The 12,588-nt window shown below is 41.2% G+C and overlaps 4 protein-coding genes and 1 pseudogene across 4 annotated transcripts; all 5 read left to right on the forward strand.

Moving 5' to 3' along the window:
• The first annotated feature begins 244 nt into the window (after window positions 1-244).
• On the forward strand, window positions 245-1,060 carry LOC109052819 (annotated as a pseudogene).
• A 5,976-nt stretch (window positions 1,061-7,036) lies between these two features.
• Window positions 7,037-7,776, forward strand: LOC109093826 (histone H1-like). The gene has a single exon (XM_042754326.1). It carries the CDS (start codon window positions 7,100-7,102, stop codon window positions 7,721-7,723), a length of 624 nt encoding a protein of 207 aa, XP_042610260.1. The 5' UTR covers window positions 7,037-7,099; the 3' UTR covers window positions 7,724-7,776.
• A 754-nt stretch (window positions 7,777-8,530) lies between these two features.
• LOC122143735 (histone H2A-like) lies at window positions 8,531-8,924 on the forward strand. Its single transcript, XM_042754338.1, has 2 exons — window positions 8,531-8,659; window positions 8,787-8,924. The coding sequence occupies exons 1-2, from the start codon at window positions 8,531-8,533 to the stop codon at window positions 8,922-8,924; spliced, it is 267 nt and encodes an 88-aa protein (XP_042610272.1).
• Window positions 8,925-10,497: 1,573 nt separating this feature from the next.
• On the forward strand, window positions 10,498-11,003 carry LOC122143729 (histone H3). The gene has a single exon (XM_042754327.1). It carries the CDS (start codon window positions 10,546-10,548, stop codon window positions 10,954-10,956), a length of 411 nt encoding a protein of 136 aa, XP_042610261.1. The 5' UTR covers window positions 10,498-10,545; the 3' UTR covers window positions 10,957-11,003.
• A 544-nt stretch (window positions 11,004-11,547) lies between these two features.
• LOC109091919 (histone H2B-like) lies at window positions 11,548-12,021 on the forward strand. Its single transcript, XM_042754332.1, has one exon. The coding sequence runs from the start codon at window positions 11,596-11,598 to the stop codon at window positions 11,971-11,973; it is 378 nt and encodes a 125-aa protein (XP_042610266.1). The 5' UTR covers window positions 11,548-11,595; the 3' UTR covers window positions 11,974-12,021.
• Window positions 12,022-12,588: the final 567 nt, after the last annotated feature.

Here is a 12,588-nt window from a genome sequence, read left to right on the forward strand (position 1 = left end):
AGTCGGGTGGGTGTCGTTCAAACATGGGAGAGGTGGGTGGAGCTATAATTTATGCGCTTGTGATTGGCTCTCGTTCCAGTTCGTGATGCCTCGAATGGTCCAATTAAATACGAGTTTATAGGTTTGACCAATGAAAACAAGCAATCACAGCCTATCAGAATAGCATAGGCGAGTGAATAAATACCCCTGTAGGAGGTACAGATAGTTACTGATTTCTGAGAGTTTAATAAGAAATAGCGTCGTCATGCCTGAACCAGCGAAGTCCGCGCCGAAGAAAGGCTCCAAGAAGGCCGTCACTAAGACCGCCGCGAAAGGAGGAAAGAAGCGCAGAAAAAGTCCAGGAAGGAGAGTTACGCCATCTACGTGTACAAAGTGCTGAAGCAGGTTTCATCCTGACACCGGGATCTCTTCTAAGGCGATGGGCATCATGATACTCTTTCGTCAACGACATCTTCGAGCGCATCGCCGGTGAAGCGTCTCGTCTCGCTCACTACAAACAAGCGCTCCACCATCACTTCCCGCGAGAGATCCAGACCCCCCCGCCGTGCGTCTGCTGCTGCCCGGGGAGCTGGCCAAACACGCCGTGTCTGAGGGCACCAAGGCCGTCACCAAGTACACCAGCTCCAAGTAGAACAGTCGGAGACTGTGAAACACCCCAAAGGCTCTTTTAAGAGCCACCCATCTTCTCACTGAAAGAGCTTCTAATGTTCTTAAAACTTTAGGTTCAACCATTTAAGTTGAGGTCAACGGAGTAGTTTGTTTTGTTTGTTCAATGTTCTCATTTAAAAGTTTGTAGAGTTTGAGATGGTAATACGATGTTTATTTAAAGCCTAAATTGTAGCAGTTGTTGCATTGAGAACTGTTTCTCATCAACAGATCAAACTTCATTCATATACCTGATATTCATGTTTGTGTAGAGTACATCACTGTAGACAGATTCACTCATATTCAAATAATTTTGTATTTGAGCAATTTTATATATTTAATAGACCATAAAAGAGCTGTAAACATTACCCAGCTTATGCTGTAGAATAAAAGTAGATCATATAAAATATTTATTACACATTTTTTATATATATATATATATATATATATATACAACGTACATTATATATATATTTGTAATATTCATGAATAAATCTTTAAGACTTAATACACGGTATGCATTTTTTGTTACTTTTTTTGTCGTCTTCATAAACTTTAAACTTTATTTTGTATTCAGATTGTGTGTTTGTGTTGCATTTCTACATTCTTTTGTTCTTGAAATCTAATCTAACAAAAACGCTGATTTGAGCACCCACGTATGAAGACCTTGGCTCTGGGAACTCAAGTGCAGATCATCTTCTGCTAGTCCTCCTCCTTTGGTGTATATTCTTCATCTCCAGAATCAGTGAGGTTCTGCTCCTCTTCCTCACTGTCATCAAAACCTTCATCATCATCATCATCCACCTCCTCCTCAGCATCTGCTCCCTCAAATTTACCTTCAAAGAGGAAACAAAAGAACGAGTTGCTCTTAAAGGTGACATATCATGATAATCTGACTTTTCCAGGTTTTAAGTTCTATAATCAGAAAAAAAAACAACCAAAAAACAAGAAAAAGACAAAAACAGTAACTTTGTTTTGGTAAGCCTTTTTCTGCAAGTATGTGAAAAAAAAAAAAAAAAAAAAAAAAAAAAACGAGCGTGTCTGATTTCACTCCCTTGGTGACGTGGCAAAGGGATCTCATTATAATATTACCGCCCCTTAGTCTGTAAGTTTCCACCCACGACACCGTCATTTGATTTCGCAAGCGACAACGGTGTACCAGTTCTAATGCCATGGTGAAAGTTTGAGCAAAACATACAGGTGCTGGTCATTTAATTAGAATATTATCAAAAAGTTGATTTATTTCACTAATTCCATTCAAAAAGTGAAACTTGTATATTATATTTATTCATTACACACAGACTGATATATTTCAAATGTTTATTTTTTTATTTTTTTTATTTTGATGTTTAGAACTGACAACTACGGAAACTCCCAAATTCAGTATCTCAGAAAATTAGAATATTGTGAAAAGGTTCAATATTGAAGACACCTGGTGCCACACTCTAATCAGTTAATTAACTCAAAACACCTGCAAAACCTTTAAAATGGTCTCTCACTCTAGTTCTGTAGGCTACACAATCATGGGGAAGACTGTTTGACTTGACAGTTGTCCAAAGACAACCATTGACACCTTGCACAAGGAGGGCAAGACACAAAAGGTCATTGCAAAAGAGGCTGGCTGTTCACAGAGCTCTGTGTCCAAGCACATTAATAGAGAGGCAAAGGGAAGGGAAAGATGTGGTAGAAAAAAGTGTCCAAGCTATAGGGATAACCGCACCCTGGAGAGGATTGTGAAATAAAACCCATTCAAAAATGTGGGGGAGATTCACAAAGAGTGGACTGCAGCTGGAGTCAGTGCTTCAAGAACCACTACGCACAGACATATGCAAGACATGGGTTTCAGCTGTCACATTCCTTGTGTCAAGCCACTCTTGAACAACAGACAGCGTCAGAAGCGTCTCGCTTAAAAAAGGACTGGACTGCTGAGTGGCCCAAAGTTATGTTCTCTGATGAAAGTAAATTTTGCATTTCCTTTGGATATCAGGGTCCCAGAGTCTGGAGGAAGAGAGGAGAGGCACACAATCCACGTTGCTTGAGGTCCAGTGTAAAGTTTCCACAGTCAGTGATGTTTGGGGTGCCATGTCATCTGCTGGTGTTGGTCCACTGTGTTTTCTGAGGTCCAAGGTCAACATAGCCGTATACCAGGAAGTTTTAGAACACCATGCTTCCTGCTGCTGACCAACTTTATGGAGATGCAGATTTCATTTTCCAACAGGCCTTGGCACCTGCACACAGTGCCAAAGCTTCCAGTACCTGGTTTAAGGACCATGGTATCCCTGTTCTTAATTGGCCAGCAAATTCGCCTGACCTTAACCCCATAGAAAATCTATGGGGTATTGTGAAGAGGAAGATGCAATATGTCAGACCCAACAATGCAGAAGAGCTGAAGGCCACTATCAGAGCAACCTGGGCTCTCATAACACCTGAACAGTGCCACAGACTGATCAACTCCATGCCACGCCGCATTGCTGCAGTAATTCAGGCAAAAGGAGCCGCAACTAAGTATTGAGTGCTGTACATGTTCATACTTTTCATTTTAATACTTTTTTAGTTGGCCAAGATTTCTAAAAATCATTTCTTGTTATTGGTCTTAATTTATATTCTAATTTTTTCTGAGATACTGAATTTGGGATTTTCCTTAGTTGTCAGTTATAATCATCAAAATTAAAAAGAAATAAAACATTTGAAATATATCAGTCTGTGTGTAATGAATGAATATAATATACAAGTTTCACTTTTTGATGAAATTAATGAAATAAATCAACTTTTTGATGATATTCCAATTATATGACCAGCACCTGTACTACCTGTTCTGTTTTTGGCTGCACAGACGAGAACAGAACACTGTTTACAGACCCAGCCTCAGAGGAGACAACACAGCAGCTTCCTGTCGGTCAGCTTGTCTCTTCAGTTAAGATTGTTGCAGAAAATATCATATTAGTATAATCATGGTCAGTGCAAACATGTACTTGAACTCACTTTCTCACGGACTCTAACTGCTCCTTGCTAGTCCATTCAGAGGAGCATAATAAAGAAGAAGTCCACTGTCTGACTGCAAGCACTGCTCGGTGTTCACAGGTGTCTCAGGAACGTCTGCCATTTCTTCTGGGACGACACTTCTCTTGGTTACTACAAAACATAGGCTAAAAGACATGTGTGGCACACTTAAGATAAATATTCAGTTATTCCTGTATATCTGTACATGCTATGTGAAGAAGCAACTAAAGATGCAACACGATTCTGTTTTGTTGAAGTCAGTTACATGTGTTTTGGTTGGTGAGCACCTGTACATACAAGTCTGCTTACATAGCAACTGTAAAAGCAGGACATACTGATATAAATTTGATTGCAGCACATTGTCATCATAAAAATCCCTGCAACTAGCTTATTTAGTTAAATGAGATTATTTGAAAAGAACAATCTTCTATATAATTATAATACTAACAACACTCCAACATCCTTGAAGTAATTACATTCAGTTACATTCATAAAAAATAAGAATGTGGAAACTAAAACTCCAAACCTTTCTCCTCGTATGCACTGGACCGTCATCATCCTCCTCTTCATCTGTTTGTTTGTGGATCGGAGTGCTGTTCGTCAAAGTTTAGTGCAGCGTAAACATTCTTGTCTCACATAACTGTACTTAGATCAAAGATCAAAATTATCTCGTTGATTTATTAGCTTTAGGTGGAGCATAACAAAAGTTTTCTGTCAAATCAGCAGTCTTGCACGCAGATTTAACCTTTTGTACGTTCCTTGATGAACTTGCTATCTAAAATACTAAAATGTAAAAACGCATATGCTTATGAGAAATATTTAATCAAAATGATCCCATACATCCATGTCTCTTGGTAAATAATCATTTGTGATTATGGATCCTCACGCTCATTATTTTGAAGGTGATTTTTATTCAGTAAGGGACGCTGTAATCAAAGAGATGATGATAGTAGTAGACGTAGAGGAGTGGTATGACTTTCTTTTATAAGACAGCCTAATTTAAAATTTTTACAATGTTTTTGTAATGTGTTAATTATCATGGGCTGTAATGAAAAGAGAAAAAATACTAAGATTAATACTAATACTAAGAGTAAATATATTTGGTTGGAATATGCTATATTTTAGCAGGCTATAAATATGTGTCTATGTTACAGCTCCCCTTTGAAGCTCTTGTGGTTTTCTCCTCCATCTCTTCAATCCTGTTCTGCTCACAGGTGACTGGAGATGAGTTTTGTTCCTGCTTTGATGCAGTTTGCTGATTTATCTAGAATAACTTCAGTTTTTTTTTTTTTTTTTTTTTTTTCTTCAGATAATGGAGTGGTTTCAGTATAATATGTTGCAGGCTCATTTATTGGTAATAAATAACTGATACTAAATAATATTAATGATAATAAATCATATAATAATAATAATAATAATAATAATAATAATAATATTGGTCTGTGTTTGCTTATTTGTCTCACGAGAGTTGGCAACAGTCTATACAAGAATACAAATGGGCCTCAAATATCATAGAGGGTAATTTTTAAAACCCTTATAGACCCATTGTAAGAATGTGGAGAAAAGGAATAATAATGATTATACTTAATAATCTTAATACTTTAAGATTATACTCTTCACACAGATCTTCAACAGATCCCTGGAGCTCCACCATCATCCCCATCCCAAAGAAATCCAAAACTACAGGACTAAATGACTACAGGCCTGTGGCTGTCTTCTGAAAAACTGGTTCTGTCTTATCTGAAGGACATTACTGGACCCTTACTGGATCCTCTTCAGTTTGCCTACAGAGCAAACAGGTCTGTGGACGATGCAGTAAACATTGGACTGCATTATGTTCTGCAACACCTAGACAGACCAGGGAATTATGTGAGGATCCTGTTTGTGGACTTCAGCTCGGCCTTTATCTCTATCATCCCAAACCTCCTCCTGCCCAAACTAACTCAGCTTTCCATGCCCACCTCCGTCTGTCAGTGGATCAACAGCTAGTGAGGCTGGGAAAACTCGCATCCAGCACTTGTACGATCGGCACTGGTGCCCCTCAGGGATGTGTTCTCTCCCCACTGCTCTTCTCCCTGTACACTAACGATTGCACATCTAAAGACCCCTCTGTCAAGCTCCTGAAGTTTGCAGATGAAACCACACTCATCGGCCTCATTCAGGACGGTGACGAGTCTGCTTACAGACAGGAGGTTAAAGAGCTGGCTGTCTGGTGTATTCTCAACAACCTGGAGCTTAACACGCTCAAAACAGTGGAGATGATCGTGGACTTCAGGAGAAACCCCATCTGTGTTTTTGTTCTGTTATTCTGTTGCACTGAGGAAGCTTCTATCATGTAAACAGATTCCTCGTATGTGTAAGCATACCTGGCAATAAAGCTCATTCTGATTCTGATTCTTTTATACTTCTCTGTTTGCTCTCTTTCTCTTCTGATTTAAGTACGATACTACCTACACTACCCAAATTAAAACAAGCAGTCTTATATAAATATATTGGTCATATATAATAAATTACTTTATTGAAAATTAGCATTTAATATTGGGTAAGTGGTCAAAATACAGTAAGAAAATGTTGCCCTACATGCTGTCTCTTAAACGATGGAGTCTTTCCTTTGTTCAGGGAAAATAACGTTACCGCAACTAACTTTATACATGAGCCGATTAAGATGCATTTAATTAAAAAATACTTAAGTGATCAGATATACATTATTATAACTATAGTTGTTGTTAAATGAATTAAAATATCTGCCATATTAGTATTTCATGTAGCCTGTGAAGTGTGTTTTTCTTTAAATTGGATACGTCTGAATTTCTCTGTTTACTGTTCAATCAAAATGAACGATTTCTCGGAGAGCAAAGCCAAAAACAAACAAACAAAAAAAAATATGTCGTAGTCTATCAGCTCAATAAACGACAGATCATCCCTTGACCGAAAATGAGGAGCCCCGGACCTGCGTGTGCTTCAAGCTGCACAAAACAACAGCTGCACACAACAATGCACACGCGCTTCACTGATGCTCATTTAATTAAAATCACTCTCAAACTGTTTCTGAAACACACAGAGGATGATTTTAATCTGTTATAGACTTTTACACTTAATTAAGGCTTTAGATTTACACGCGGCTTTGTTCCGTGTCTGATGCTTGCCTCGAGTTTGATCTGCGCGGAGCAAAACAAACATTTCCTCGCCGCGTGTTTTAGTCTCCACAGAAAGACAAGAACCTCTGCTTGCTGTTCACTCTGTTTCTACTGCGTCAAACTGTTTTAACACTCGAGTTTTGCTCTTAAATGTAGGAGAACAAAACACAAGCGCGAGCGGCTCGCGGGGGCGCGCAGACACCGAGCGGGCGGGTTGAGTCTATAAGGTTCTCATGTTGGTGGTTTAAGAGCGCAGCGCTGCTCGAGCGACACTCATTGAACTCAGTGTTTGAAAGACTGTAACTCCGCTCAGAGAAATGGCAGAAACCGCTCCAGCTGTTGCCGCTCCGCCGGCCAAAGCGCCCAAGAAGAAGTCCGCTGCCAAAGCCAAGAAAGCAGGTCCCGGTGTCGGTGAGCTGATCGTCAAAGCCGTGTCCGCGTCCAAGGAGAGGAGCGGCGTGTCCCTCGCCGCCTTGAAGAAAGCTCTCGCCGCCGGCGGCTACGACGTGGAGAAGAACAACTCCCGCGTCAAGCTCGCCATCAAGAGCCTGGTGACTAAAGGAGTCCTGCTGCAGGTCAAAGGAACAGGCGCCTCCGGCTCCTTCAAGATCAGCAAGAAGCAAGCCGAGCCCAAGAAGAAACCGGCCAAGAAGGTGGCTCCTAAAGCCAAGAAGCCCGCTGCTGCCAAGAAGCCCAAGAGCGCAGCGGCAAAGAAGCCCGCCGCTAAGAAATCGCCCAAGAAGGCCAAGAAACCCGCCGCCAAGCCCGCCAAGAAGGCGATGAAGAGCCCCAAGAAGGCGACCAAGAGCCCTAAGAAGGCGAAGAAGCCAGCAGCGCCCAAGAAAGCAGCCAAGAGCCCCAAAAAAGCCAAGACTGCCAAACCCAAGACGGCAAAGCCTAAAGCTGCCAAGCCTAAGAAGGCAGCTCCCAAGAAGAAATAAAAATCTTCTGTTTTCTTCCCCAACGGCTCTTTTCAGAGCCATCCACAAACTCTAAAGAAAGAGCAAAAGAAAGTCCTTAAATTTGGTTCTTAGTGGAAGTTTATTACCAAAGACTGTATCTGAGTTATGAATGACATGCTGAACGCATCTAGAAAAAAGTCACATTTACTAATATGATGCAAAATGCAGTTAGCATCTAACCAGAAGTACAGAATATACAGTGTCTACAATATGTTACAAAAGTACTATACTGTACAGTACAATATGACATCATTTACAGATTTTTAAATACTATCAGCATGATATACAGATAGGTGTACTCTGAACATACTATACAGATGGATTATGTATGTACACTATAAGCAGAACTATGAGCATATGAACATAATTTATAAGTGCAATGGACAGTTAATAACTGCATAGAAAATATTCCAGTGTACAAATGAATCATTCAGTATTCTGGATGAGCAGACAGTAGTGCAAGTACTAAGTGAACTTTTTTGTTGAACAGCAATATTTACTAATGTTGTATATAAACGTATTCAACACCCCATCACAATTTCTGTATTATTTATTATTTTTATTATTTTTTTTTTCTGTAATGTGTTTAATTAAAATGCTGCATAATCCGCTCGCCATCTGTGGAGGCGTGGCTTTGGCTGTTGGAGGGAAGTTCAGTGATTGGTTTAAAATCTTACCAGTCTCTAAACCAATGGGCGACTGGCACGCTCGTTTAAAAGCAGTATAGCGGAGTTTAGGAAGTTATTATTTCTGTTTTGTAAACGAAGATATAGTTTACAGTTGAATATGAGTGGAAGAGGCAAAACTGGCGGCAAGGCGAGAGCGAAGGCCAAGACTCGCTCCTCCAGAGCAGGGCTGCAGTTCCCCGTCGGTCGTGTTCACAGACTTCTCCGCAAAGGGAACTACGCAGAGCGCGTCGGTGCCGGAGCTCCGTCTATCTGGCGGCTGTGCTCGAGTATCTGACCGCTGAGATCCTGGAGTTGGGCTGGAAACGCCGCAAGAGACAACAAGAAGACCCGCATAATTCCCCCGTCACCTGCAGCTGGCGGTGCGCAACGACGAGGAGCTCAACAAACTCCTGGGGTCGAGTGACCCATCGCTCAGGGCGGCGGCGTGCTGCCCAACATCCAGGCCGTTGCTGCTGCCCAAGAAGAGCGAGAAACCCGCCAAAACCAAGTAAACCGAGTTCCCTCTGCTCCTCAAACACAAAGGCTCTTTTAAGAGCCACCTACTCGATCTGATGAAGAGCCCTTTTCGATTTCAATCATAATGCTAGCTACACCATGCAAATCAAGTATTTCTACAAAAAGTGTGGGTAACTGCAAATACAATCAAAGGCTAGATATTATTTAAATCTAAATCAAAGAATAAATATTTCTTCCAAAGCAGTGTTGGTAGAAAACCTTTAAAGGCTGAGTAAAGTGTTTGTAGCATAAAAAGTTAACTTAGTTGATATCGTTAAGATTGAAGATGGCTGGTGTTTTGCTGTACATTTAAGTTAGTCATCTTTAATGTATAAACACCATCTGGATGTCAATGGAAAGCGTATGAATCTTTTTTTTTTTTTTCTCTCTTCTGTGTAATGGAAGCTTATGTCAATAAAACTGCAGGTCTTACAAATGTTCAATGTTTAAGCATATGCTGCATTTCTGTGTTGATAATCTAATGTTATCTAGTCAATTGTTGTTACATATGGGCAGTTATATAAGTGAAGACTGGCACACAACCTCTTGACTTCATCATTGCATAAGTACAGCTGAGGCTCACAATATTATACAGTCAATACAAATTCTACATTGGGCATCTAAATCTACCTACCCATCTAAATCACGTACCATTTTTAATGATTGTTGATTTTGAAAGTTTGCCCAATATGATTTATTAGTGTAACAGATTTGTTTAACTATAGGCCAATTGCTTTAGCTAGTGTTGTGTAAAACCATAGTCAATCACTATATGTATGCTGGTGATCTAGCAGTTTTTCCCGAGTACTGTTGGTTTTACACAGCTGCTAAATATATGTTCTGATTATGGGATTAGATATGATGTGGATTAAAACACGAAAAAGATTGTTGCCATGGTATGCAGAACCAAATAACTTAGAGATCTTAATAGCCCATATTTGTATTTATTAGGGCAGACATTAAATTTGTGTAAAAAGAATAAATAGATAAAATGGGTCATATCGGTAACAATGGAAGGTGTGATGATATGTATAGGCAACACTGCATGTTATATGCGCAAGCTAAAGAAATGTTATTCCTCAGCAACATAGCTTCAGGATGCTTACAATGACTGCATGAGGATCCTGCTGAAAACACCAAGATGGAGCAGTGCAAGTGATCTCTGTCAGGAAGAAGTACAATGCTTTTAGAGTTTAATAATCAATTTGATGTATAAATTGATTTGCCGTTGGATGATCCACAGAATGCTATTATAATGCTGTTGTCAAATTATGCTGTTGATGCGCTATCAGTCACCAATGAGAAAGTATTTTTTAATGTTATTGTACTGTTTTGTATTGTATTGTGTGTTTTGCTAACTGACCTTGATTCTGAAAATAAAGTTGAATGAATAAATGAACGATTTTGAGCGGGAAACACAAACAGCCCCGTTTGAAAACAGAAGCTGCGCAGTCATTGGCTAGCAGTCATGGGCAGACGTCACACATCAGCCAATCACAAGCCTCTGCTCCTTCATGACATCATTAGCTCGTGGCCGTTTGATGGTTTAAAAGCCGACACAGAAGAAAGAAAAAGCATTTTCTACGTACTGAACGAAGAAAAAAGTTGATCGCAGCGATGGCAAGAACCAAGCAGACGGCTCGTAAATCCACCGGTGGTAAAGCCCCGAGGAAGCAGCTCGCTACTAAAGCCGCCCGGAAGAGCGCCCCAGCCACCGGCGGCGTCAAGAAGCCCCACCGTTACAGGCCCGGGACCGTGGCTCTCCGGGAGATCCGCCGCTATCAGAAGTCCACCGAGCTGCTGATCCGCAAACTGCCTTTCCAGCGTCTGGTGCGAGAGATCGCTCAGGATTTCAAGACGGACCTGCGCTTCCAGAGCTCCGCCGTCATGGCCCTGCAGGAGGCCAGCGAGGCTTATCTGGTCGGTCTGTTCGAGGACACCAACCTGTGCGCCATCCACGCCAAGAGAGTCACCATCATGCCCAAAGACATCCAGCTGGCGCGCCGCATCCGCGGAGAGCGCGCTTAAACCCGCCGCTGCGTCACACCCCAAAGGCTCTTTTAAGAGCCACCCACACTCTCACATAAAGAGTCAATGTTGCCGTTTTGTGCTTTACATGAGAACAGTATTATCATTACTACACTTATTTAAAAATAAAAAAAGGTTAATATTTGTGTGTAGAGCACTGTGAATATAGGTGGTATTATGTCTTCTCAGCAGAGATTTAAATTTACACACACAAGATAAAGCAATCAGATTGTCAATGGCATTTAGAACAGGAGAGTAATAAAAATAATTGTATAATCCTTATTGCTCTCTGTTCTTCAAATTGTTTTGATAAGGGTTTTCAAAATTAGACCACGATGTTTGAAGCCCATTTGTTTTCTGGTAGGGTTTTTATGACCAACAAAAAGAGCGGGAATTGAAACAAAGTAAGTCACGTTGTGTTCAAACATGCAGATGTGGGCGGGGCTATCATTTCACCGTCTGTGATTGGCCCTCGTTCCGCTAGTAATACTTGGAGTCGTCCAATCACAGTAGGGTTTATGGGTTTGTTCTGTTGAAACACGCAATCAGAAGGTTTCACGTCTCTGTGTACATTAGCATAGGCGAGTGAATAAGTGCCCCTGTCCGGCTCTTTCTGATCATTGACTCGTCAGCAGCATCATGCCTGAACCAGCGAAGTCCGCGCCGAAGAAAGGCTCCAAGAAGGCCGTCACTAAGACCGCCGCTAAAGGAGGAAAGAAGCGCAGAAAGTCCAGGAAGGAGAGCTACGCTATCTACGTGTACAAAGTGCTGAAGCAGGTTCATCCTGACACCGGGATTTCTTCGAAGGCGATGGGCATCATGAACTCTTTCGTCAACGACATCTTCGAGCGCATCGCCGGTGAAGCGTCTCGTCTCGCTCACTACAACAAGCGCTCCACCATCACTTCCCGAGAGATCCAGACCGCCGTGCGTCTGCTGCTGCTGCCCGGGGAGCTGGCCAAACACGCCGTGTCTGAGGGCACCAAGGCCGTCACCAAGTACACCAGCTCCAAGTAGAACAGTCGGAGGCTGTTAAACACCCCAAAGGCTCTTTTAAGAGCCCCCCATCTTCTCACTGAAAGTGCTCGTACAGTTTTTGTGTTAATGGTAGATTCTGCTGTGTAATTAAACCGTATATGAATGAAAATACGAATTCAGGTTGGTATAGACAAGACTATGCAGAAGTACTGCTGCAGTCAAGTTTTCGCAAGTTATTACACATGCACCTGAATGATTATGTTAATAGGCTACAATTATGAAAACGTCTTTATAAATTGCTGACAATACAATACTGGACAATGACGCAATCTGCAAAATGTACGCTTCATTTATGAGGCTACAGTGTTTCTCATACATACCCGAATACAGTAACATTCAGTGATGTGCATACGAGGATTTATGTCTTGACTATATAATGTTAAGTAAATAAATAAATCGTCATCATCGCAGAAACCAAGATCCACTTACTATACATGATCCATTGCGATTTATTTGGTATTAAATACATTTTACGTTTCGCCAGATTGCCCTTCATTCGCACAGAATCAGTTCTCCAATAGAACCAGTTCAGTTCAGACGCGCTGTGTTGATGGTAGCTTCACGCTGAACCACGCATGCGCAGTATCACCAGCT

The sequence above is a fragment of the Cyprinus carpio genome, unplaced genomic scaffold (genome assembly GCF_018340385.1).
Source record: "Cyprinus carpio isolate SPL01 unplaced genomic scaffold, ASM1834038v1 S000006494, whole genome shotgun sequence".
Classification (NCBI taxonomy): Eukaryota; Metazoa; Chordata; class Actinopteri; order Cypriniformes; family Cyprinidae; genus Cyprinus; species Cyprinus carpio.

Bases quoted from the DNA above. Each gene is read 5' to 3' on its own strand.
- LOC122143729 (XM_042754327.1), top strand. From the start codon at position 10,546: ATGGCAAGAACCAAGCAGACGGCTCGTAAATCCACCGGTGGTAAAGCC.
- LOC109093826 (XM_042754326.1), top strand. From the start codon at position 7,100: ATGGCAGAAACCGCTCCAGCTGTTGCCGCTCCGCCGGCCAAAGCGCCC.
- LOC122143735 (XM_042754338.1), top strand. From the start codon at position 8,531: ATGAGTGGAAGAGGCAAAACTGGCGGCAAGGCGAGAGCGAAGGCCAAG. The intron at 8,660-8,786 runs GTCGGTGCCGGA...CGTCACCTGCAG, and splicing joins AAGGGAACTACGCAGAGCGC to CTGGCGGTGCGCAACGACGA.
- LOC109091919 (XM_042754332.1), top strand. From the start codon at position 11,596: ATGCCTGAACCAGCGAAGTCCGCGCCGAAGAAAGGCTCCAAGAAGGCC.